The following is a 27,666-nucleotide window of genomic DNA, read 5'->3' on the forward strand; positions in this document are numbered from 1 at the left end:
CCAAGACAGTTGAAACCCCCCACAAGTGACCCCATTATGGAAACTGCACCCCTCAAGGAATGTAACAAGGGGTGTAGTGAGCATATGGACCCCACTGGTGACGGACACAAATGTGGAACAATGTGGCGTGAAAATGAAATATTACATTTTTTACACTATAATGTTGGTTTAGCCTTGAATATATCATTTTCACAAGGGGTTAAAAGAGGAGAAAAAAAACAAAATGTGTAGCGCAATTTCCCCCGAGTCCGTAAATACCCCACATGTGGACATAAAGCGCCATGCGGGTGCAGGGTAAGCCTCCGAAGGGAAGGAGCACCATTTCGTTTTTGAAGGCTGGATTTGGATGGAATGGATTTTGTGGGGCCATGTTGCATTCAAAAGGCCTCTGTGTTGCCAAGACAGTTGAAACCCCCCACAAGTGACCCCATTATGGAAACTACACCCCTCAAGGAATGTAACAAGGGGTGTAGTGAGCATATGGACTCCACTGGTGACGGGCACAAATGTGGAACAATGTGGCGTGAAAATGAAATATTACATTTTTTACACTATAATGTTGGTTTAGCCTTGAATTTATCATTTTCACAAGGGGTTAAAAGAGAAAAAAACACGCAATATGTGTAGAGCAATTTCCCCCGAGTCCGTAAATACCCCACATGTGGACATAAAGCGCCATGTGGGCGCAGGGCAAGCCTCCGAAGGGAAGGAGCGCCATTTGGATTTTGGAGGTTGGATTTGGCTAGAATGGATGATGAACGCCATGTCGCATTTACAGAGCCGTCGTGCTGCCAAAACACTGGAAACCCCCCACAAGTGACCCCATTCTGGAAACTGCACCCCTCAAGGAATCTAACAGGGGGGGAAAAGAGGATATGGACCCCTTGATGACGGGCACATTTGTGCCATGAAAGTGAAAAAATGAAATTTTTCCCTTTCACGTCACATTGTTCCACATTTGTGCCCGTCACCAGTGGGGTCCATATGCTCACTGCCCCCCTTGTTAGATTCCTTGAGGGGTGTAGTTTCCAGAATGGAATCACTTGTGGGGGGTTTCCAGTGTCTTGGCAGCACGAGGGCTCTGTAAATGCGACATGGCCCTTGAAATCCTTTTCAGTGAAATTCAGCTTCCAAAAGCCAATTGGCGCTCCTTCCCTTTGGAGGCTCGTCCTGCGCCCCCTTGGCACTTTATCGCCACATGTGGGGTATTTCTGTACTCGGGAGAAACTGCGCTACACTTTTTTTGCCTCTTATCCCTTTAAGAAAATGAAAAATTGAAGGCTAGAACAACGTTTTAGTGTAAAAAATAAATTTTTCTTTTTTCACGCCATATTGTTCGGAAAATCTGTGAAGCACCTGTGGGGTCCAGATGCTCACCGCACCCCTTGTTACATTCCTTGAGGGGTGTAGTTTTCTAAATGGTGTCCCTTTAGGGGTGTTTTTTAGGTTTTGACACCCCAGAGCCTCTGCCAACCTGAAGTGGTACAGTCAAAAATGACCAAATATAACGGAGGCGTTGAAATTCACTAGGCGCTCCCTTATATCTGAGGCTTGTGGTTGCGTCAAATAGCGCAATAGGGTCACATATGGGGTATTTCTATAAACTGCAGAAACGGGGCAATAATTATTGGGGTGCATTTCTCTGGTAATAGGTTTATAATTATGAAAAATATTGGATTACAATAAAATCTTTGCACAGAAAATTAAAATTTTCAAATTCCTTACACATTTAGCTTTTATTTCTGTGACTCCCCTAAAGGGTTAAAACACTTTCTGGATGTGCTTTTGCAGAGTTTGGGGGGTGCAGTTTCTGAAATGGGGTGCTTTGTGGGGCTTTCTAACATACAGGCCCCTCAAATACACTTTAAACCTGAACAGGTCCCTAAAAATATCTGATTTTGAAATTTTACTGAAAATTTGGAAATTTGCTGCTAATGTTTTAAGCTCCCTATTGTGTAAAAAAAATGAAAAATAGTTTAATAAATGCCGCCAACATAAAGTAGACATGTTGCTAATGCTATTTAATATATAATTTATGTGGTATAACCACTTTCTGTATACGCAAAAAAGTTTCAAAGTTGGAAAAATGCATTTTTTCACATTTTTTCACATTATTTGGGTTTTTTTCATAAAGATTTGTTATGAGTATCGACTCCAATTTACCAGAAATGTAAAGTACAATATGTCACGAGAAAACAATCTCAGAATCAGCCGGATAGGTAAAAGCATCCCGAAGGTATTAATGACTAAAGTGACACTGGTCATATTCATAAAATTTGTCTCTGTCATTAAGGCCATTTCAGGCTCTGTCCTTAAGGGGTTAATAAATGCTGCCAACATAAAGTAGACATGTTGCTAATGCTATTTAATATATAATTTATGTGGTATAACCACTTTCTGTATAAGCAGAAAAGTTTCAAAGTTTGAAAAATGCATTTTTTCACAATTTTTCACGTTATTTTGGTTTTTTTCATAAAGATTTGTTATGAGTATCGACTCCATTTTACCAGAAATGTAAAGTACAATATGTCACGAGAAAACAATCTCAGAATCAGCCGGATAGGTAAAAGCATCCCGAAGTTATTAATGAATAAAGTGACACTGGTCATATTCATAAAATTTGTCTCTGTCCTTAAGGCCATTTCAGGCTCTGTCCTTAAGGGGTTAATGATAAAGTGGTTATGTCTCGTCAACTTATTTAGTCTATAACCCATCAGTCATATATGATATAGTAATAACTCAGGAGTAGTTCCAAGTATGGCTACTATCATTGAGCGTGAGGGGTCCCAAATCCCTGTAGTTGTCAGATAAGGTCCTGGCATGCGCCATTGTTCTTAGATGGTTGAGTGAGTACGTTTGATGGTTTCTGATGGCACTATTCATATCCATGTATTGTCATTTTACCATCTCTATGCTTTAGACAGTTTAGTTGACACCAGTTTCCTTTATCCTTGTTAGTAATGAGCAAAACTTAAACAAACGAGACCACAAAAAAAACATGACTATGGATTTCGAGGATCCTGAAAAAGATTTAAAAAAAGAAAATCGAGCAGCACGCTTCCAGCCTTTAGTTCTGCAGCTTCCTAATCTAGAGGATTCGGGTAATTTGGACTGGAATGAGCTGAAAATTGTGGGAACTTCAGAGGACATCACGAAAACTTACCTACGTTTGACCTGTGCTCCAGATCCATCAACCGTGCGACCTGTTTCTGTAAGACTTCAGATCCTTTTTTTTCTCCCTATCTTACGTATGTTATAAACTCAGTAGGTGTCTCCATTATACTTATTACTAGGGATAAGCGAATCTACAGTAAGGATGAAGCGAATCGCTTTGTCCCTATCTGTATTCCGCTCATCGGGCTGCGGCGCTTTGAAATGTGCGCCGCTCCTTGTTAGGTGCTGGGAAAAGATGGATCCCGTCCTGGGAATCTTTTCCCAGTTTTCCAGGATTGGATCCTTCAGTTTTCCAGCACCTGGGAAGGAGCAGCGCACACTTCAAAGCGCCACAGCCCGATGAGCGGAATACAGATAGGGACGAAGCGATTCGCTTCGTCCTTACTGTAGATTCGCTCATCCCTACTTTTTACCAGTGCTAAATCTTTGTGGTATTCTTTTTTTTTTTTCTTTTAAACAATATTTTATTGAAGTTATACATAAATACAAAGTGATAAGAACAATCATATAATAATAGATAAACTATGACAAGTCAGTAGACTTATATAAAATTACATAAATAAATATAACAAATCATTGAAAAAAAAACAAGAAAGTAACCAATTATTGCTCTAACATACAAATGAAGTAAAATTGTATCATAGTATGCTCTATATCAAGTACAGGTAAGTACTCCCTGGGTACCTGCAACTATTGCTTTGTGATACCAAGCTGTATTGGAAAATTGTTGCATAACAGAATTTCTTTCTTCTGTAGACAGAGCATTCACTATAAAAAGTTTCCATTTTTTCATGAAAGAAACCGTAAACTTTTCATTACTACGTAGGGTATCAATCATTTCCCAATGAAGTGTTTCTTTGAGATTATCAACCAACTCTGGTATTGTAGGGGATGTAGACTTGAGCCAATGATTTAAAAGGCATTTAAGGGCTAACAATAGAGTAAGGTGAACTCCAGGAGGAAGAGTCCTTCTGGCTGAGAGAGCCTCACCTCCTTCCGTCACATCATGGAACAAGTAACAGATTGGATCAAAAGGCAGAGTCGTGCCCCAAGTGTTTGTTAGAAAAGATTCTATCAATTTCCAATAAAGGTGGACATGGGGACACAGCCATACACAGTGAAAGAGATCAGCTTTAGATTTAGCACATTTAGGACAGTGTTGTAAATAACCTTCTATGTGTTGAGTATAAGAGAGATTAAAAGCATATATTGCTTTGTTTAACAGTCAGAAGTGGAGCTCTCTCAATTTTGTGTTAGGAGTAGTGGTGTGGACGAATTTAATTCCGTTCAGTAATCGTTGTTCTAAATCATTACATTGTAAGTCGTCATACCATTTTTTCAAAAATGCCGGGGGGGGGGGGGGGGGGGCACTGTCAAAAGAAATGGAGGAATGCATTTGGTATATTTGTGACAGGGAAAGTCGTAAGGTCGTTCTGGAGCAAAGAAGGTCAAACGGTCCCGATTTTTCTGCAATGGCTATTGATTGAACTCGGTTGCTTGCTAATTTGAGAAGTTTATAGTACTGTACTACTTGTTCTTGGGGCAAGACATATTGTTCTCTCAGTCGATCCCAGGAAAGAAATATTCCTTTTTCAGAATCAAGTAAGTGACCTAAATTAGTGATATGCCTTTCCTTCCATACTGTATGGTCAGGGTTTCTAATTCCAGGTCGGAATAATGGCGAATTCCACAAGGGAAGATATTTAGAAAGTTTGAAGGGTAAATTGTATAGTTTCCTGACAGTTTTCCAAGTCGCTATTGTGTCTCTAAGAATGACATTTTGCCTGAAATGAGTAGGTAATTCAGAGATGGTACTGTGAAGGAGTGCGGATAAAGGCCATGGATGGGTAAGGGATGATTCTAGTGAGAAGTTAGAAAAGTAAGAGGTGTGATTGAGCCAGTCTCTAATATGTCTGTATGCTAGATTGTATAACCTGATATCAGGTAGTTGAGCTCCTCCTCTGTTTTTGGAATCTTTGTGGTATTCTGAGCAGTAATAGAAATAAGAGTTAGACAAAATATGCATAGTTGTCACTGAACATGTGAAAGGTTTTAAATGTTAGTTTTATTAGCACTTATAAAGTTATTCTTTAATTTATAGGTCTTGCGAACGTCTTTGACAATGGTAAAAGGGCATTTTAAGGAAAAACAAGACTATGCATTTGCATGTGAGCAGTTGAAATCAATACGTCAAGACTTGATGGTATGTGCCACTAAGGGGGTCTGGTGAGGGACCTAAGGGTCCTCTCATATTTTCAGTGCTTGTTTTAAAGCTCATGTCTGCTTTACAGGTCCAGGGCATTCGTACAGAGTTTACTGTTGAAGTCTACGAGACCCATGCACGGATAGCACTGGAAAAGGTACGCTTTCTGCTACATTAAAGCATTTGTTAGAGGAATATAATTCTGGTCTAAAGCATTTTTCACCTATCCTTAGCCCTGTGATGAGCCATTGCCATCAGTGCCAGAGACTTTGAATTCAGCAGCACAGTGCATGCTCTGCCGCCGCACCATTCAACCTACTCTTAGCCCTTAGATCTTGCAGAAACTGTAGGAACTAGAGTTGGGGGGGGGGGGGACTTTTTTGCAGATAAGTTTGGCTATGTGAGTTGTGCATGGAGCATGACTCTCAGGCTTTCTATGCGAGTCCTGGCAGTGTTTAAAGGGGTTATTCAGGCTTACAAAAACATGGTTGCTCACTTTTAGAAGTAGACCTTTCTTTTCATTATTTTGACTGTGGTTTTGCACAGCTTCATTCCATTCAAGTGAATAGAGCAGAATTTTAATACCTATTGTAATAACTTTTTTTCTAGTCTTCAATAGACTTGCATAATAAAAAAACAATTTTTTTTTTGTATAGCACCAACAGTTTCCGCAGCAAAAAAAATAATTCAGAAATTAAAAATCCATATATTCCTACGCCCCCAAAACCCGTGCCTTAACGCAAACGGGCGTACATTTACGCCCGCGGTTTCCCCGATCGCTGCGTGTACACACGCAGCGATCGGGGAAGATGGCCTGATATAATGTATAGCAGGCCATCCCTGCTTGTCGGCACGGGGGGTGATTAACCCCTCCCATGCTGACGATCGCTGCTATTAGCTGATCAATTCAGAACAGCCAATGGCGGCGATCTGCAACTTTCCGGGTCATCGGTGACCCGATGGCCCGGAAAGCAATGGCGGTCGGTGCTGTCCGAGAACGGCACCGACCGCCATTACTGTTAAAAGTAATGGTGGCCACGGTGCCACGTCCCGATCGCCGTGATCGGCCGGCCGATCACAGTGATATAAGTATCCCATGAAAGGGTTAAATACCTGCTGTGGACACCTCAGCTAGGTACTCACCTGATCCAGCGTCCTGATTGCGTCTTCCGGGTCCCGATCGCGTCCTCGTCTCCGTCCTTTTCCGGCGGTCCCCATCGGCAATCATCGGCTCCAGCGTTGTCAAACTTCGGCTTTTTCCGGAATTTGCGTTCTACTGCCCCCTAGCAGCTGATAAGTGTATATAATACACATATCAGTAGCTATAGGGTTGAAGAAAGTTTTTTTTTTTTCCCGCACCCTATCGCCGCTGAGTGCTGATCAGCATCGCGCATAAGTGCGCCGCTGATCAGCAACTCCTCTTTTTTGGCGTAGGGTGTTTTTTTCCCATATCCTACAGCCACGGTCTGCTTATAAGTGCCGTACATTTATTGGCAACTCCTTTCTTGGCGTAGGTTTTTTTTTTTATACTTAATGTAAAAAACACCATTACACTACACGGAATAAAGTTTTACACTACACCACTACACATTTACATACCCCATATACCAATCCCCGTATAAAAATGGCCCCCAGGGTGTTTTCGGTATCAGGCGCATACGTTATTATTGCCTCCGACACTGAAACAGCCAGTGAGGATGAATGGGGGGATCCTTCTTTCCTCCATTCATCCTCATCATCCAGTGACGTGTCTGGGGATAGCGTAGCGTACGCTGCCCCCCAGACACGTCTTTTCCGCCAGTACCGTCCCAATAAGAGGTGACGGTATGGCGTGAAATTCTACAAACTCTGTGAGAGTACCTCAGGGTACACTTACAGATTTAGGGTACGTGCACACTGCGGAATGGCGAAGGATAACCCTTTGTGCATTCCACAGCTGGCACCCAACGGCGGACTGAAGCGGGCGAGCGTCTCCACCCGTGTCATAGACTCCATTCTATGCACAGGCGGATTCCGTCGTCCATCCAGAGAATGAATACAGGGTGGAATCCGCCTGTACATAGAATGGAGTCTATGACACGAGCGGAGACGCGCGCCCCCATCATTCCGCCGGTGGGTGCCAGCTGTGGAATGCACAAAGGGTTATCCTTCGCCATTCCGCAGTGTGCACGTACTCTTAGAGTGTATGAAGGAAGGGACACCCAAATCCAGCCCCCAGATGCCCCCCCATCCTCCGAGCTAGTGAGGGGATCATTCGGGAACTGATCTTCCCACTGCTGGATAAAGGTTACCACCTGTACGGGGATAACTTTTATACCAGCGCCCCCTCTTCCGGTTCCTCGCTGCCCGAGCTACTGTAGCTTGCGGCACGATCTGAAAATATCAGAAGCAATAATACCAGCCCTAATATTTAGCAGCCATGGAGCGGACCCAGCGCTTCTGGATATGAAGGACCCCGTATCGCACCAGGGCAACATTTTCCAGGTGACGTCCCCCACACTGGAAAACAGGAGACCCCAGAAGAAGTACAGAGTGTGGGGTAACAGGGGGATCAGGAAGGACACCATTTTCCAGTGTGACACCTGTCCTGATCACCCCGGCCTCTGCATACTGGATCGCTTCAAGGCTTACAACACGTCATCGGTGTTCTACATTATCTAAATTCTGTCCCTTATTCCTATTTCAGGGGTCACGTTGATCCAGGGATTATTCTGATCGCTATTATGGAGTCGGGAAGGAATGTTTTCCCATTGATGAGGCTACTGTCGTCTGCCTTATGAGGGTATTTTGCCTTCCTCTGGATCAACACAGGTTGAATTTGATGGACACCTGTCATTTTCAACCTTATGAACTAGTTATTAGCCTAATACCCCCAGATAAATTAATAACTGTCCCTTTTCACCAGCTAAGTAGGTATGGCCGCCATTCCCATTAGAGGATGCCATGATGCAATTACAAAGCCTCTGTGCTGCCAGGACAGTAGACAAGTTACCCCATTCTGGAAACTACACCCCATAAGGCAGGCATGTCCAAACTTTTTTCGAAGAGTGCCAAATTTGATGAAGTGAACATGTGCGAGGGCCGACCATTTTACATGCTATATGCTTTATAACACAGGCAGATAATAGCAAGCTGGATACCTGGGGGCCGTAAAAGTTCGGAACGCGGGCCGCAAATGGCCCTCCGGCCGGACTTTGGACATGCCTGCCATAAGGAATCTAACAAGGGGGGCAGCGGGGATATGGCCCCCTGGTGAAGGGCACATTTGTGCCATAAAAATGAAAAAAAAATGGGATTTTTTATTTTCACACCACATGTTCTACATATGTGCCCATCACCAGTGGGGTCCATATGCTCACTGCACCCCTTGTTAGATTCCTTATGGGGTGTAGTTTCCAGAATGGGGTCACTTGTGGGGGGTTTCTACTGTCCTGGCAGCACAGGAGCTTTGTAATTGCGACATGGCCTCCATCCTCCATTCCAGCCTCTAAATCGCGCTCTGTCCCTTTGGTCGCTTGCCCTGTGCCCATATGGCACATTATGTCCACATGTGGGGTATTTTCGTACTCAGGGGAAATTACCCTACACGCATTGCTTTCGTTTCCTTTTTTAACCCCTTGTGGAAATGGAAAAAATCAAGGCTAGACCAACATTTAGAGTAAAAAAATGTTCATTTTTACACTAAATCATTGATCTTGTCTTGATTTTTTCATTTTAACAAGGGGTTAAAAGATAAAGAAAACCACAAAATGTGTAGAGCAATTTTCCCTGAGTACGGAAATACCCCACATGCAGGCCTGTATTTAGAGTTCATGCTGCCCTAGGCACTTTGCACGCAGAGGCGCCCCCCCCTCACCACCCCCCCCCCCCCCCCCCGCCGCGCCGTTACTGTACATGCATGGTATATACCCTGGCACTTGGGTGCCGCTCTGCTTGATGCCCGCTGTTCTCATCAAACAGATGTGATGGAGGAAGGAAGGAGGCCGGGGGACTGGTTCTGTCCAGTGTTGGACTGGGGTACCTGGAGCCACCAATATACAACCAGTGAGACACGACATGCTGACCCGCTCCTTTCCTGAATTCATCTGTATCTGTGACAAATCTCAGAACACCCTCCATTTATACAGCTCTCAGGGTATGCTGGGAGTTGTAGTCTCTGAGAGGACAACCCTGTAATAAATCACTGTGTGCAGAGGCTCCTGGTGGCTGCAATCTGTGGGTGACAACCATCAGCCCTGAAGGTCCAGTAATACATCTGTCTACAGCGGCAGTTATCATAGGATTGTACTACTGTACTACAACTCCCAGCATATCCTGAGGGCTGCAGACTGTCAGTACATGCTGGGAGTTGTAGTGCCTGCAGCTGTTGTAGTTGGGTCCTATACACTGAATGCTTTGTGGCATATAAGAATACATAGATCTGTGGGGGCTCAGTGTAGGGAAGTGACCCCAGAACATCACTAATAGGGGAAAGAACAAAAACATCTCCCCCTATCCCCTATTAGTGATGTTCTGGGGTCACTTCCCTACACTGAGCTTCCACAGATCTATGTATTCTTATATGCCACAAAGCATCCAGTGTATGATGCACCTAGGACCCAACTACAGCAGCTGCAGGCACTACAACTCCCAGCATATCCTGAGGGCTGCAGACTGTTCTGGGAGTTGTAGTGCCTACAGCTGTTGTAGTTGGGTCCTGGAGGCGTTGCGGGAGATCAGAATACATAGATCTGTGGGGGCTCAGTGTAGGGAAGTGACCCCAGAACATCACTAATAGGGATAGGGGGAGATATTTTTGTTCTATCCCCTATTAGTGATGTTCTGCGGTCACTTCCCTGCACTGAGCCCCCACAGATCTATGTATTCTTATATGCCACAAAGAATACAGTGTATAATGCACCTAGGACCCAACTACAACAGCTGCAGGCACTACAACTCCCAGCAAGTACTGACAGTCTGCAGCCCTCAGGATATGCTGGGAGTTGTAGTGCCTGCAGCTCTTGTAGTTGGGTCCTAGTTAAAAAGTTTGCACTAGTGTACTGTAGTGACCGCAGGGCTGTGTCAGTACACTACCGCAAACAATAAACTGACCCTTATAGACCCCAATGGTACACAGGCTCTGCACACTATAGAAGTAATTACAGTGCAGTTACTAATGACTCACAGGTGACGTCTTCTCCGATTGCCGTCGCTAACTTTTTGCTTTCTTCTCCATCTGGCGCAGCATCATGAAGACTTCTCCGACCACAACTTGTCTGCAGGGGCAGCTGGGGGTGACTGGGAAAGGGAGGCAGCTGGGGCGACAGGGGGACTGGGGAAGGGGGGCAGCTGGGGGTGACAGTGGAAGGGAGGCAGCTGGGGGGGGACTGAGGAAGGGAGGCAACTGGGGAAGGGAGGCAGCTGGGGGAAAGGGAGAGCAGCTGGGGGAAATGGAGAGCAGCTGGGGGGCAGGGGACCAGCAGAGAGGGGCAGCTAGGGTGGCAGGGGAGAAGCTGGGGTTCAGGGGGGGCTGGGGCTCAGGGGGAGAGGCTGGGGGTCAGGGGGAGCGGTAGGGGGGCAGGGAAGAAGCTGGGATTCAGGGGGAGAGGCTGGGGGTCAGAGGGAGAAGCTGTGGGTCAGGGGGAGGGGCTGGGAGGCTGGGGAGCAGCTGAGAATGCAGGGGAGAGAGGCTGGGGGCAGGGGAGAGGCTGAGAATGCAGGGGGGAGAGGTTGGGGACCAGGGGAGAGAGGCTGGGGTCAGGGAAGAGGCTGAGAATGCAGGGGGGAGAGGCTGGGGACCAGGGGAGAGGCTGGGGACCAGGGGAGAGGCTGAGGGTTAGGGGGAGAGTCTGGGGGGGGGGGGCAGGGGAAAGAATGGGGAGCAGGGGAGAGGCTGGGGGGGCAGGGGAGAGGCTGGGGGGCAGGGGAGAGGCTGAGGGTTAGGTGGAGAGGCTAAAGGGTTAGGTGGAGAGGCTGGGGGGGGCAGGGGAGAGGCTGAGGGTTAGGGGGAGAGGCTGGGGGGCAGTGGGAGAGGCTAAGGGGCAGGGGAGAGGCTGAGGGGCAGGGGAGAGGCTGAGGGGCAGGGGAGAGGCTGGGGGGCAGGGGAGAGGCTGGGGGGCAGGGGAGAGGCTGGGGGGCAGGTGAGAGGCTGAGGGGAAGGTAAGAGGCTGAGGGGCAGGTGAGAGGCTGGGGGGCAGGTGAGAGGCTGGGGGGCAGGTGAGAGGCTGGAGGGGCAGGGGAGAGGCTGGGGGGGTCAGGGAAGAGGCTGAGAATGCAGGGGGGAGAGGTTGGGGACCAGGGGAGAGAGGCTGGGGTCAGGGAAGAGGCTGAGAATGCAGGGGGGAGAGGCTGGGGACCAGGGGAGAGGCTGAGGGTTAGGGGGAGAGTCTGGGGGGGGCAGGGGAAAGGCTGGGGGGGGGCAGGGGAGAGGCTGGGGGGGGGGCAGGGGAGAGGCTGGGGGGCAGGGGAGAGGCTGGGGGTTAGGTGGAGAGGCTAAGGGGTTAGGTGGAGAGGCTGGGGGGGGCAGGGGAGAGGCTGAGGGTTAGGGGGAGAGGCTGGGGGGCAGTGGGAGAGGCTGAGATTTGGGGGGAGAGGCTGATGGTTAGGTGGAGAGGCTGGGGGGAGCAGGGGAGAGGCTGGGGGGCAGGTGAGAGGCTGAGGGGCAGGTGAGAGGCTGAGGGGCAGGTGAGAGGCTGAGGGGAAGGTGAGAGGCTGGGGGGCAGGTGAGAGGCTGAGGGGCAGGTGAGAGGCTGGGGGGGAAGGGGAGAGGCTGAGAATGCAGGGGGGAGAGGTTGGGGACCAGGGGAGAGAGGCTGGGGTCAGGGAAGAGGCTGAGAATGCAGGGGGGAGAGGCTGGGGACCAGGGGAGAGGCTGAGGGTTAGGGGGAGAGTCTGGGGGGGGGGCAGGGGAAAGGCTGGGGGCAGGGGAGAGGCTGGGGGGGCAGGGGAGAGGCTGGGGGGGCAGGGGAGAGGCTGGGGGGCAGGGGAGAGGCTGAGGGTTAGGTGGAGAGGCTGAGGGGTTAGGTGGAGAGGCTGGGGGGGGCAGGGGAGAGGCTGGGGGGCAGGGGAGAGGCTGAGGGTTAGGGGGAGAGGCTGGGGGGCAGTGGGAGAGGCTGGGGTTTGGGGGGAGAGGCTGATGGTTAGGTGGAGAGGCTGGGGGGAGCAGGGGAGAGGCTGGGGGGCAGGGGAGAGGCTGGGGGGCAGGTGAGAGGCTGGGGGGCAGGTGAGAGGCTGAGGGGCAGGTGAGAGGCTGAGGGGCAGGTGAGAGGCTGGGGGGCAGGTGAGAGGCTGAGGGGAAGGTGAGAGGCTGGGGGGCAGGTGAGAGGCTGAGGGGCAGGTGAGAGGCTGGGGGGGCAGGGGAGAGGCTGAGAATGCAGGGGGGAGAGGTTGGGGACCAGGGGAGAGAGGCTGGGGTCAGGGAAGAGGCTGAGAATGCAGGGGGGAGAGGCTGGGGACCAGGGGAGAGGCTGAGGGTTAGGGGGAGAGTCTGGGGGGGGGCAGGGGAAAGGCTGGGGGCAGGGGAGAGGCTGGGGGGGCAGGGGAGAGGCTGGGGGGCAGGGGAGAGGCTGAGGGTTAGGTGGAGAGGCTAAGGGGTTAGGTGGAGAGGCTGGGGGGGGGCAGGGGAGAGGCTGGGGGGCAGGGGAGAGGCTGAGGGTTAGGGGGAGAGGCTGGGGGGCAGTGGGAGAGGCTGGGGTTTGGGGGGAGAGGCTGATGGTTAGGTGGAGAGGCTGGGGGGAGCAGGGGAGAGGCTGGGGGGCAGGGGAGAGGCTGGGGGGCAGGTGAGAGGCTGGGGGGCAGGTGAGAGGCTGAGGGGCAGGTGAGAGGCTGAGGGGCAGGTGAGAGGCTGGGGGGCAGGTGAGAGGCTGAGGGGAAGGTGAGAGGCTGGGGGGCAGGTGAGAGGCTGAGGGGCAGGTGAGAGGCTGGGGGGGCAGGGGAGAGGCTGAGAATGCAGGGGGGAGAGGTTGGGGACCAGGGGAGAGAGGCTGGGGTCAGGGAAGAGGCTGAGAATGCAGGGGGGAGAGGCTGGGGACCAGGGGAGAGGCTGAGGGTTATAGGGAGAGGGCCGGGGGGGGGCAGGGGAAAGGCTGGGGGCAGGGGAGAGGCTGGGGGGGGGGGGCAGGGGAGAGGCTGGGGGGGGGCAGGGGAGAGGCTGGGGGGGGGCAGGGGAGAGGCTGGGGGGGGCAGGGGAGAGGCTGAGGGTTAGGTGGAGAGGCTAAGGGGTTAGGTGGAGAGGCTGGGGGGGGGCAGGGGAGAGGCTGAGGGTTAGGGGGAGAGGCTGATGGTTAGGTGGAGAGGCTGGGGGGAGCAGGGGAGAGGCTGGGGGGAGCAGGGGAGAGGCTGGGGGGCAGGGGAGAGGCTGAGGGGCAGGTGAGAGGCTGGGGGGCAGGTGAGAGGCAGGTGAGAGGCTGGGGGGGGGGCAGGTGAGAGGCTGGGGGGGGGGCAGGTGAGAGGCTGGGGGGGCAGGTGAGAGGCGGGGGGGCAGGTGAGAGGCTGGGGGGCAGGTGAGAGGCTGGGGGGCAGGTGAGAGGCTGGGGGGGCAGGTGAGAGGCTGGGGGGCAGGTGAGAGGCTGGGGGGCAGGTGAGAGGCTGAGGGGCAGGTGAGAGGCTGAGGGGCAGGTGAGAGGCTGGGGGGGGCAGGTGAGAGGCTGGGGAGGCAGGTGAGAGGCTGGGGGGGGCAGGTGAGAGGCTGGGGGGGGCAGGTGAGAGGCTGGGGGGGGCAGGTGAGAGGCTGGGGGGGGCAGGTGAGAGGCTGGGGGGGGCAGGTGAGAGGCTGGGGGGGCAGGTGAGAGGCTGGGGGGGGCAGGTGAGAGGCTGGGGGGGCAGGGGAGAGGCTGGGGGGGCAGGGGAGAGGCTGGGGGGGGGCAGGGGAGAGGCTGGGGGGGCAGGGGAGAGGCTGAGGGGCAGGTGAGAGGCTGGGGGGGCAGGTGAGAGGCTGGGGGGGCGGGCAGACGCTGTGGGGCTGGGGGGAGACGGAGCGGCCGGGAGCAGGCTGGTGGGCAGGCTGTTTCCCTCCCCCCATGCAGCGCCGGGGTCCGGGGTGCGAGGCAGGTGTTGAGCTTCCGGCACACACAGTCTGACAGAGGCCGGAAGCTCCCAGCTGCAGCCCCGCGTTCCTGGATCTTCATTCCTGCTAGGCGATGACGTCACATCACGTGAGCGCCGCCGAGCAGGAGAGAAGATCCAGGAACGCGGGGCTGCAGCTGGGAGCTTCCGGCCTCTGTCAGACTGTGTGTGCCGGAAGCTCAACACCTGCCCCGCACCCTGGACCCCGGACCTCGGCGCTGCATGGGGGGAGGGAACCAGCCTGCCCACCAGCCTGCTCCCGGCCGCTCCGTCACACCTCCCCCCCCCCCCGGCGCGGACTAGGCACCCGTGGGCCGGTGCCTACGGACGTTTTTTTTTTTTTTTTTTTTTCTTTAATAATAAAAAAAGTGTTCCCTGCGGGTGCCGCCCCCCCCAGGGCGCCGCCCTAGGCACCGGACCACGGGTGCCTAGTGACAAATACGGCCCTGCCCACATGTGGACATAAAGCGCCATGCGGGTGCAGGGTAAGCCTCCAAAGGGAAGGAGCGCCATTTTGGAGGCTGGATTTAGCTGGAATGGATTTCGAGGGCCATGTTTCATTTAAAAGGCCCCTGTGTTGCCAAGACAGTTGAAACCCCCCACAAGTGACCATTATGGAAACTACACCCCTCAAGGGATGTAACAAGGGGTGTAGTGAGTATATGGACCCCACTGGTGACGGGCACAAATGTGGAACAATGTGGCGTGAAAATGAAATATTACATTTTTTACACTATAATGTTAGTCTAGCCTTGATTTTTTCACTTTGACAAGGGGTTAAAAGATAAAAAAACACAAAAATGTGTAGAGCAAGTTCCCCCGAGTCCGTAAATACCCCACATGTGGACATAAAGCGCCATGTGGGTGCAGGGCAAGCCTCCGAAGTGAAGGAGCGCCATTTGGATTTTGGAGGCTGGATTTGGCCAGAATGGATGATGAACGCCATGTCGCATTTACAGAGCCCTTGTGCTGCCAAAACACTGTAAACCCCCCACAAGTGACCCCATTCTGGAAACTACACCCCTCAAGGAACCTAACAAGGGGTGCAGTGAGGATATGGACCCCTTGATGACGGGCACATTTGTGCCGTGAGAGTGAAAAAATGAAAATTTTCCCTTTCACGTCACATTGTTCCATATTTGTGCCCGTCACCAGTGGGGTCCATATGCTTACTGCTCCCCTTTGTTAGATTCCTTGAGGGGTTTAGTTTCCAGAATGGGGTCACTTGTGGGGGGTTTCCAATGTCTTGGCAGCACGATCGCTTTGTAAATGCGACATGACCCTTGAAATCCTTTCCAGTTAAATTCAGCTTCCAAAAGCCAATTGGCGCTCCTTCCCTTTGGAGGCTCGTCCTGCGCCCGCTTGGCACTTTATGTCCACATGTGGGGGTTTTCCGTACTCGGGAGAAACTGCGCTACACTTTTTGTGTCTTTTTTTTCCTTTTATCCCTTTGTGAAAATGAAAAAATGAAGGCTAGAACAACGTTTTAGTGTTAAAAATAAATTTTTCTTTTTTCACGCCACATTGTTCTGAAAATCTGTGAAGCACCTGTGGGGTCCAAATGCTCACCGCACCCCTTGTTACATTCCTTGAGGGGTGTAGTTTTCTAAATGGTGTCCCTTTAGGGGTGTTTTTTAGGTTTTGGCACCCCAGAGCCTCTGCCAACCTGAAGTGGTACAGTCAAAAATGACCAAAAATAACGGAGCCATTGAATTTCACTAGGCGCTCCTTTATATCTGAGGCTTGTGGTTGCGTCAAATAGCGCAATAGGGCCACATATGGGGTATTTCTATAAACTGCAGAAACGGGGCAATCAATATTGGGGTGAATTTCTCTGGTAATAGGTTTATAATTATGAAAGATATTGGATTACATTAAAATCTCTGCACAGAAAATTAAAATTTTCAAATTTCTTACACACTTAGCTTTTATTTCTGTGACTCCCCTAAAGGGTTAAAAAACTTTCTGGATGTGCTTTTGCAGAGTTTGGGGGGGTGCAGTTTCTGAAATGGGGTGCTTTGTGGGGCTTTCTAACATACAGTCCCCTCAAATACACTTTTTTTTTTAAACTCGTTTTTATTAGGAGATGCAAAGAAAAATACACATATCATGGATATACATGTATAATCATATCCAACAAAAACGTACACAGGTTAGGAGTTAGGTAACTGCAAGGAGAGCATTGCTCCATGTAAACAAGTATCAGTAATCAAAGAGATAAAAAGCTTAGTCAGAAAAGGTAACACAATGTGAAATAATCCAATCTCTCAAAGAGACACACAATTAAGTACATGGAGAGAAGAGTGTTTCCACACACAACGCCGGACCTTACTCAGATCCATGAATTTTGGACTCAGAAATGAGAGTCAAAGGGGATCTTCACCAGGCGTCCCATACTTTTCTAAATTTAGCTGGGCAACCCCTATGTTTATATATTATCCGTTCGAAGGACACTACTGAGTTAACCATAGTAATCCACATAGCCACCGCAGGAGGCCGTTTATCTATCCATTTCATAGCTATAGCCTTACGGGAAAGAAATAGGGTTTCTCAAAGGAATATCACATTGTGTTGTGTCCACACTTCCTCACTCAATGAAACAAAAAGACACACCGTGGGGTCCAGTGGGACCTGCATAGGGCACATAGATGTAAGAGTGTTCCCCACCTCCCTTCAAAAGGATTGAAGTCTAGGGCATGCCCATATCATGTGTCTCAAATACACTTTAAACCTGAACAGGTCCCTAAAAATATCTGATTTTGAAATTTTACTGAAAATTTGGAAATTTGCTGCTAATGTTTTAAAGCGTAACTGTCATTTCAGGGTCATTTTTCTGAAAACAATAAATATCTATAGTACAAGCGATTAAAAAAAACTCTGTAATAGGTTTTATGTACTAAAAGAGTTTCCTTCTGTACTGAAAAAGCAATCTCCCAGCCTCCCCCCTCACATCAGATGAAGCAGGATTTCTGTGTCTATTATGTGGCTATGGAGAGGGGAGGGGCTGTTAGGAGTAACTGAGCACGGAGGATTTCTGCACAGCACAACACCCTGCAATCTTCTCTCAGTAAGTTCATAGATAAGCACTGACCTTTCTGACCCCTGAATTTAGCGGTTTAGTTGCCCAGAGAGTCTACAAACAGCTGACCTTCATGTTACCTCTTCCTGCTCCCTTATCTCCCTCAGCCCCTCCACTCTTCATAGGCTTACAATGGAGAGAGCAGAACCCGTCTTCACTGGCTTCTCTGTAATGAAGACGGATTTGCCTGATAATGCACAGATAAGAAGTCAGGGGGGGAGGCTGGGAGATTGCTTCTTGAGTACAGAAGGAGGCTTTTTTGGCTAATAAAACCTATTACAGAGTTTCTTAAAATCGCTTATACTACTGATTTCTGCAATAAAAAAAAAACCATGACAGTTACGCTTTAAGCTTTCTATTGTCTAAAAAAATGAAAGATAGTTTAATAAATGCTGCCAACATAAAGTAGACATGTTGCTAATGCTATTTAATATATAATTTATGTGGCATAACCATTTTCTGTATAAGCAGAAAAGTTTCAAAGTTGGAAAAATGCAATTTTTCAAAATTTTTCATGTTATTTTGGTTTTTTTCATAAAGATTCGTTATAAGTATCGACTCCAATTTACCAGAAATGTAAAGTACAATATGTCACGAGAAAACAGTCTCAGAATCAGCCGGATAGGTAAAAGCATCCCGAAGGTATTAATGAATAAAGTGACACAGGTCACATTCATAAAATTTGCCTCGGTCCTTAAGGCCATGTAGGGCCCGGTCCTTAAGGGGTTAAAAGTAAATGCACCATGTAAATTAGGTTGCTGCAGACCTTTTAATCAAAGGGGTTTTTTATTCTATAATATAGGGAGACCATGAGGAATTCAACCAATGTCAGGTCCAGCTAAAATCTCTCTTTTCCGAAAACCACCTTCCTGGAAACATAGGAGAGTTTACAGCCTATCGGATTTTGTATTACATCTTTACAAGAAACTCTGGGGGTAATAAAATATCTTTTTTCTATTTTCCATTTGCAATGCACATTTGGTTTGCCTCTCCTGGTCCAGTTCTCATGCCTGTTGTTTTTTATATGAATTATTTTTTTATTTCTATACCCAAATGTAGAAATTTCACTATGCTTTGCAATATAATACAGTATGGTGTTGGGAGCGTATGGCACATAGACCGTACAAGCTTTGCAAATGTCATAGCGGCACCCAAGTTTTTGCAGTCTATGATTTTTTTTTTGTCTTTCATGATTTTTTTTTCTTTCTTTTACAGATATGACTACAGAGCTAGCGCATTTGACCGAAGAGCTGAAAAAGGACCCCTGTGTTGCGCATGCTCTTGCCCTTTACAGTGCTTGGTCGCTTTCCAATTTTCACAGATTTTTTAAGCTATATAAAGAAGCACCTCGCATGTCCCCGTATCTCATCAACAAGTTTGTAGAGAGGGAGAGGAAGGCAGCCCTTAAGGCCATGATTAAAAGGTATGTGCGGGCCGCCCACTTAGTGTACTTAATTCAGCCTTCTTCTTTCAGCTTTTCTTGCATGCCTAAAGTGTCACTGTCGTGAAACATTTTTTTGCAGAAATCAATAGTCCAGGCGATTTTAAGAAACTTTGTCACTGGGTTTATTAGCCGAAAAATGCATTTTTATCATGAAAAAGCAGTTTGAAGCTCTCCCCCCTGTCTTCATTGTTCTCCTATGGAGAGAGCTAAATAAAAGACCAAAACAGGACAACAAAGAGTTAATCTACAAATCCATCACCCTCTGTCTCTTCTGACAGTCACCACTGACCTCTCTGAGCTCTGATTACAGAGTTCACCCAGCTCTGTGCCTGTATTCCTTTGTTCTCAGCTTTCTGCTGCCGTCTACCTCCCCCCTCCCTAGAACAGACTGAGTACGTCTGATGCAACAAGTAACAATTTCCTGATTTTTTGCAGTGGATGAAAAAGAGGAGGGGGGGGGTGGACCTGGGAAAAGGCTTTTTAAATGCAGATAATGTCATATTTGGCTAATAAACCCAATTACAAAGTTTCTTAAAATCGCCTGGACTAAAAAATAATCGCCTGCAAAAAAATAAATAAAAAATAAATAAATGCGACAGTGACACTTTAATTTACCTGTACTTTTACAAGTTGGTATGGACAGATAGATACCTAGAAATGCCTTGGTGCATTCTTTATCTATGGCCTAGATCTGTGCTTCTCAAACTTTTTCTACTGGAGCCTCACCAGACTTGTCAAGAGGGTGTCTGGGCCTCACCGTCTGTGGTGAAAGTCTATTCAAAAGCTGAAAATAATGCTAGGGCTAGCTTTCACCTGTCTCCCAAGCTTTATATGCTAATAAAGCAAGTACAAAATAAATTAATAATTTTGCTAAAATGGAGATTTTTGCAAATAGCAAAAGGACTGTGCAGATCATAGTTACTTTTGTGAAAACGGGCTCCTCAGCTGGGCCTCACCAACAACTAGGGGGCGCCTCACTGGTGAGGCCCGCCTCACAGTTTGAGAAGCACTGGCCTAGATTTGATTCGAGGTGCTTATGCTCTTCGCAAGTCTGAGCATTGACTGCTACCTCTCTTATAAGGGATAGAAAATGGCATTTGTAGAGTGCCGTTTTCATTTTACAGCTGCTAGAAAGTAGCCTTAACCTACATGTCTGTTGTGCATTTTGACAGGACTAAAGTGGGTTCCTTTCTTATTACAATGACTATAAAAAGGTCGCCTTGTGGATCTCTTATAATAATATAATAATACAAGATAGACTGTAGCTAGCTGATATAGCCTCGGCGCAGGACTTGCAAGACGTACTCTCCAGTATAATTCATAAAATTGGTTTAATGAGCAACGCGTTGGGGAGCTTGATAAAGGCGGCAGTACGTCGCTGAAACGCGTTGCTCATTAAACCAATTTTTTGAATTATACTGGAGAGTACGTCTTGCAAGTCCTGCGCTCAGGCTATATCAGCTATCTACAGTCTATCTTGTATACACATTTGGCAAGTATCGGCATCTAGCCGGGGGCCGACCACTACCACTGTTTGCCTGGCTGCGGACTTCTGTGTTATATTGGGCTTTGCTAGTGTTGTACCTATCGTACGCACAACACGAGAAGGTTAGTCTACAACTTGCTTTTTATATTGGAAATTCCACTCCATTGAGCTACTACACTATATGAGCACCCCTCTCTGTTCATGTTTGTCCGTTCTTCTAAGTAATATAATAATAATTTCAGTCTATAGTATTCAGGCCGGGCTGTACTCAATACAATGTGCCTTTTAGTGCTAGAAATGAGAGTAGTTCTAACGGGTGGATCACATGTCAGTCACTGTTTTAGTAAGTTCTCTTACCTTATACCAGAGAAAGCAAAGAAAAGTATATGCCATATAGTAAGTAAGCACACCACAAATCATAGAATAAGCTCAAAAATAACAGTACTTTATTCCACAGGTACAAAAAGAGATATAAATAATACTCATAGATCCAAAAAGATTAAAAACACTTAAAAAGCACACCAAACGTGGAGACACCACGTGAGGTGTCATCCACCTTGACACCCCGTAAGAAGATTATAATGTGTCCTGTTCAAAATAAAGAAGGTAAATAACCCTTCAAAAGTGAAAAAAATATATTGCCATAAAGAATAAGATATCAGAACTAATACAAGCAACAATAAGATGAATAGGCAGATAATACAGTGATACCCAAACAATAGATAGTTACCACCTAACCAAGAAATGAACAGTGACACAACGGGGTGTCAATAGGAGGAGCCCCACGCGTTCCGTCCGCACTACCGGACTTCCTCAGGAAGTCCGGTAGTGCGGACGGAACGCGTGGGCCTCCTCCTATTGACACCCCGTTGTGTCACTGTTCATTTCTTGGTTAGGTGGTAACTATCTATTGTTTGGGTATCACTGTATTATCTGCCTATTCATCTTATTGTTGCTTGTATTAGTTCTGATATCTTATTCTTTATGGCAATATATTTTTTTCACTTTTGAAGGGTTATTTACCTTCTTTATTTTGAACAGGACACATTATAATCTTCTTACGGGGTGTCAAGGTGGATGACACCTCACGTGGTGTCTCCACGTTTGGTGTGCTTTTTAAGTGTTTTTAATCTTTTTGGATCTATGAGTATTATTTATATCTCTTTTTGTACATGTGGAATAAAGTACTGTGATTTTTGAGCTTATTCTATGATTTGTGGTGTGCTTACTCACTATATGGCATATACTTTTCTTTGCTTTCTCTGGTATACAGGTTTTCTATATGCCTATTGTTAGCACCCAACCTCATAAATTGTTTTGGCTGTGCATGCCCCCCATTTGTTGTTTTCTTCTCTTACCTTATGCTCCTGATGGAGACTAGAAATATAAGATTAAATACTGACCTTGTGATCTCCAGGAATGTTTCTTGGAGCACCAACCTCTGGTGGATTAGCTGAATTTTTTTCCTACACAATCCTCTCTGCCTGAATTAATTTGTTATATGATACCAAAGGCTGGAGATAAAATTAAAATGTAAATGTTTTGCTGGTGTTCCAGGCATGATAGATGCAAGTACAATGATATATAATACATGCTGATGGAATAACTGTGTGTGTGTGTGTGTGTGTGTGTGCGTGTGTGTGTGTGTTTGTTTGTTTGTTTTATTATTTATTTTCCTCGTTGCAGGTAAGTAGTGTTGTGTGTGTGTGTGTGTGTGTAGCACTGCATCTAAATTTGATACAGTATTTGAATTTTACAATTGTGTAATATTTTGGCTACTAGATTTATATTTAAAGGGGTATTCCCCCCAAGAGCGGAAAAAAAAATTAAATGCCCCCAAACCTAGCTGATCTTACTCACCAGTCCCCCTGAGTATTTTGAACCGTCTCCCGTCTTCTAGCTGCTGACGTTCCTGAGTTACATGTTTTTTTAAAAGATGTTCTATAATCAAGATAGGAAACTACATTTCCCATCATGCAATGCTTACATCTGATGATGGAGAAGTAGCAGAGCTAAGTTGATGATGGCGATGATGATGGTGTAGCAGAGCTGAGATGGTGACGGGGATATAGCAGAGCTGAGATAGTGACGGGGATATAGCAGAGCTGAGATGGTGACAGGGATATAGCAGAGCTGAGAGAGTGACGGGGATATAGCAGAGCTGAGATAGTGACGGGGATATAGCAGAGCTAAGATGGTGACGGGGATATAGCAGAGCTAAGTTGGTGACGGGGATATAGCAGAGCTAAGATGTGACGGGGATATAGCAGAGCTAAGATGGTGACGGGGATATAGCAGAGCTAAGATGGTGACGAGGATATAGCAGAGCTAAGATGGTGACAAGGATATAGCAGAGCTGAGATGGTGTTGAGGATGTAGCAGAGTGAGATGGTGTTGAGGATGTAGCAGAGTGAGATGGTGTTGAGGATGTAGCAGAGCTGAGATGGTGTTGAGGATGTAGCAGAGCTGAGATGGTGTTGAGGATGTAGCAGAGCTGAGATGGTGACGGGGATATAGCAGAGCTGAGATGGTGTGAGACTGGAATGGTGCTGCCGGGGGTAGGGGGCTGATGACCGCACGTGTGAGGCCGGGCGGGGGGGGGGGGGGGGGGGGTCCTTTTGCTGCCGCGAGTGAGACTGAGATGAGGGGCCGTTGCATGATGAGTGCCACGGGCGAGAGCGGGTGGCGGGGATTGGCCGCAGGTCAGACCGGGGGGGGTCGGGGCGGCGATTGCTGTTGCGGGTGAGCGAAGTCAGGGGGAACAGTGCAGGTGAGCGCTGAGGGGGCACACAGTGCGGGGGACGGGGGTGGCTGCTGTTAGAGAGGGAGACATTGACAGCTGCACTGATCACTGTCTCCCTCTCTAACATCAGCCACCCCCGTCAGTGTGCTCCTTTACTTTAGTTTGGCTGGGTTAGAAGCGCTAACCCAGCGCATTGAAGAGATGGAGGACATGTGATGCCGTCTCGGAGGGTGCGGGCCAGGAGCAGGGAGTGTGTCTGGTTGGACTGAGGTTTGATGATTCTATCTGTTTGGTGGGGGTGAATGCACCTAGATAACAGCAAAACTGTGCTGAATTCGTAATAAATTGATATCGGAAAGATGGAACTCTATGGGTGGGCAACGTATTGATGCAAAAATTATTTTGGGGGGAATACCCCTTTAAGTCTTGTGTTCGACCAGCATTGCTTTCATATATACGGGTAACTTTAAAAAATACCTTATTACAGGGCTCCAGACTAAAAAATTTACTTAGGAGCCATTGGCTCCTAACCTGAAAAATTTAGGCGCCAAATAGAATATTTGGTCGCCAACATTTTAAAACATGTAAAATTAATGTTATGTTAAATGGGACTTACTGTGTGCAGAGGCCACAGCAGCATCCTCCTTTAGATTCTTTCTTTTCTTAGTTTGAAAACGTTCAACATGGAAACTTGCAACTTGACAACCATATACCCCCTGCTGCCGGTGTATTCCCTCAGCCAGCTGCCATCTTACCGGCAATGATCTACTATATATATATATATATATATATATATATATATATATATATATATATATATAGCCCCCGGCAGCCGATGACATATAGCCCCTGTGGCAATGTATATGGGAAGTGGTACACACACACTGAGGGAAGTGGTACTGTGCAGTGTATATACATACAGACACTGAGGGAAGTGGTACTGTGCAGTGTATATACATACAGACACTGAGGGAAGTGGTACTGTGCAGTCTATACATAAAGACACTGAGGGAAGTGGTACTGTGCAGTCTATACATACAGACACTGAGGGAAGTGGTACTGTGCAGTCTATACATACAGACACTGAGGGAAGTGGTACTGTGCAGTGTATATACATACAGACACAGGGAAGTGGTACTGTGCAGTTGATACATACAGACACTGAGGGAAGTGGTACTGTGCAGTCTATACATACAGACACTGAGGGAAGTGGTACTGTGCAGTGTATATACATACAGACACTGAGGGAAGTGGTACTGTGCAGTCTATACATAAAGACACTGAGGGAAGTGGTACTGTGCAGTCTATACATACAGACACTGAGGGAAGTGGTACTGTGCAGTCTATACATATAGACACTGAGGGAAGTGGTACTGTGCAGTCTATACATACAGACACTGAGGGAAGTGGTACTGTGCAGTCTATACATATAGACACTGAGGGAAGTGGTGCTGTGCAGTCTATACATACATACTGAGGGAAGTGGTACTGTGCAGTCTATATATACAGACACTGAGGGAAGTGGTACTGTGCAGTCTATACATACCCCCCCCTCGCACCCCACACGCACTGACTACCGCACCTGGCCGCCATCACAACAGACACACTACCAATCCCCCGCCCAGGCCGCGGTCCCCCCACACACATTACTGGCCACCCCTGCCGTCCCTCCGGTTGTACTCACCCACTATCTAAGCTTGGTGCCGCTGGGGTGAACTTGAAGAACCGCCGGGTGAGGAGGGGCGGGAGAGAGGCGCTGGAGGAGTGTGGCGCCTCTGCGGCCGTCCGTCCAATGAATGACGGACGTGCTGGATGACGTCACTGGAGAAGCGTGTCCCCGCACACGTCATCCAGCACGTCCGTCATTCATTGGACGGATGGCCGCAGAGGCGCCACGTGATTCGGCGCAGCGTGCGGAAGGCGGAAGTCCTTAAAGAGACAGCGCGCCGCCGGGGCCAGTCGCAAATCGCGCCCAGATTAATAAATCTGGGCGCCATTTGCAAGATGTCAGTCGCATTGGCGACCATTTTGGTCGCCATCTGGAGCCCTGTATTAAGATATGTTGAGCTAATTGAAAAGAGCCTCCTGATGAGGATCATAACCAAGAGTGTCTGACATGGTAGACCATGGAGTGAATTGTGTCAGTATTCAATACTGTAACAGTTTCCAGAGTTGGAGTGGTTTTTACCTTTTTGACAGCCGAGTGTAATTATGTAAATATAAAGGAGTTTTGTCAATTTTTGACTTATATTACATGTTAATCACATGTTAAGTTACAGACTGGGAAATAACCCTCCAATGAGCATGTTCAGGTCCCCATTTTGGCTGTTGGCAGTGCTTGCAGTCACTGCTTTGGTTGTTAGACCTACTATTGTCTTAATAGTTTAGCTTGATTTACGTGATGTGTTTTGAGGTTATTTTCCATTATCAGGACATTTTGCACCTGTTTGTTCATTTAATTTATTTCTGTGGGTTCTCCTAAGGATAAAGGAAATATAGATAATATATATATAATAGATAATATAAGATAATATAGTTTCATTAACACATAAGGCTATGTTCACACTACCTAAAAGTACGGCCGTTGTTGCCGTCGGCAACAACGGCCGTACTTTGTACGCCTGTGAACACTGCCTACATTTCTATGGGATCCCGGCCGGAGCGTATACACATAGTATACGCTCCGGCCAGGATCCCAAGGGACCCGCAAATAACGGACCTGTCAGTTCACACAATGAAGCGAGCAGCTCCGGCCGCTTGCTTCATTGTGTGCTGTGGGAGGTTCTGATGCGGGCGCGCGCTGCTGCGGCCAGAAAGATAAAAGATACTGCAGTACCTGCCGGGATGATCTGTGCAGAGACCCAGCCGGGTCACAGAATGGCCGGTCTTTCACGTAGTGTGAACATAGCCTAATACTGTAAGGTTGGGTACAGACATAGCAGGTTTGCATTGAGCTTTTATTACTACATTCACATCTGCAGGAGAATTGGGCATGCTGCAGATTTTCATACCTGTTGTGGGAGGACCCTGCATTTCATCCCTTTGTAATATACAGATTTTCCTGAAGAGTTATCCTTTGGGTAGCTCATTAGTCTATTTTGCCTAGAATTCCCCTTTAGTGGGACAGTGCAGTAAGTATTAATCACTACCGTGTTGCAAATCGGCAACAATGGCCGTGATTAATACTTATGTTGTGTGAACATGGCCTTAAGTAGATTAACACTTGGCCCAGACTCTGTAGAAGTCTTTTACCCTCATCAGCCTGATGCTGATGACAATACAGACAATACAGGTGTTGCTGGGCAGTGTAAGTTGGGTTTTTATTTATTTATTTTATTTATTTATTTTTTAATTATAGTAGACTAGGTAGATGTCATTTTTAGGGTGCCTTTACACGTACCGGATCCGCAGCAGATTTCAAGCTGCAAATTTGATCCAGTACCATTCACCCCTATGAGAACACATACTCACAGCGCGATTGACATCCCGCTGTGAGTATGTGAGTTAACCCCTCACAGACTGCCGCCGAGAGCTTACAACACCTGCTCGGCGCCGCGGCTGCATGTGAGGCTCCCGGCTCCGGTCCTGCTCAGCCAATCAGTGCTGAGCAGGTAATGTATGCTCTCGGCTGCAGGCGGTTAACTAACATACAGCGGGATGTCAATCCCGCTGCGAGTATGTGTTCTCATATGGATGAATGGTACTGGATCCACTGCGGATTTTGCGGAGAATTCGCAGCATGAAATCTGCTGCAGATCTGTTACATGTGAAGGCACCCTTAGATTGAGTTAGTTCTGCATACTTAGATAGTGACTGAAGGTGGGTATGTGTTCTTGTGGTGTAAAGCTTTGTATTGTGGAACACAAAGTCAAATATTGTCATTACATGTTCTAACGTGTTTTTTTTTCTCTTTGCTCTTTTTCCCTCCACTACTTTTTTTTGTTTTGATTCTTTTTAGTTTTCGACCGGTGCTACCAGTGTCCTACATTCAGTCAGAGCTGGCCTTGGAGAGTGAGGAGGAGTGCCAGAATTTCCTGGCTTCTCTGTCTCTTGTGTATGCAGGGAACGACACCAGCAAGATTGACTGCAAAAAAAGCTTAGCAGTCTTGCCTAACTTCTGAAAAACAGTCTTCTACCAGAATCTCCCAATCTTAATAATAATAATAATAATAATAATAATAATAATAATAATAATAATAAAATAATAATATATTTATTTGTATAGCGCCAACAGATTCTGCAGCGCTTTTTTTATGCATTCAGTACAGAGGTACATAATACACAGTTAAATAATTAGAATAAATAAAAACAACCTAAAAACACAAAGTAGTGATGAGCGAATACTGTTCAATCGAATAGTAAGGTATTTGATCTATCGAATATTATCGAATAGCTAGCCGAATATTCTATAAGCGTTCAAATCCCCCAGCTTCTGTTTTTTTCCTCCAAGTGGTTGAGTAGATGTTTTTCAATAATTGAATACCTGTTCCCATAG

General features: G+C 47.5%; 1 protein-coding gene across 1 annotated transcript in view; it reads left to right on the plus strand.

The window, feature by feature from the left end:
* Window positions 1-27,292, plus strand: part of LOC138768720 (leukocyte receptor cluster member 8 homolog) — a 39,556-nt gene extending 12,264 nt beyond the window's left edge. The window contains exons 5-10 of the mRNA XM_069946676.1: window positions 2,959-3,211; window positions 5,276-5,377; window positions 5,466-5,534; window positions 18,301-18,433; window positions 18,714-18,921; window positions 27,130-27,292. Of these exons, the coding sequence (XP_069802777.1) occupies window positions 2,959-3,211; window positions 5,276-5,377; window positions 5,466-5,534; window positions 18,301-18,433; window positions 18,714-18,921; window positions 27,130-27,292 (928 nt within the window). The remainder of the gene's footprint in view (window positions 1-2,958; window positions 3,212-5,275; window positions 5,378-5,465; window positions 5,535-18,300; window positions 18,434-18,713; window positions 18,922-27,129) is intronic.
* Window positions 27,293-27,666: the final 374 nt, after the last annotated feature.

This window comes from Dendropsophus ebraccatus, chromosome 12 (genome assembly GCF_027789765.1).
Source record: "Dendropsophus ebraccatus isolate aDenEbr1 chromosome 12, aDenEbr1.pat, whole genome shotgun sequence".
NCBI classification, from domain to species: Eukaryota; Metazoa; Chordata; class Amphibia; order Anura; family Hylidae; genus Dendropsophus; species Dendropsophus ebraccatus.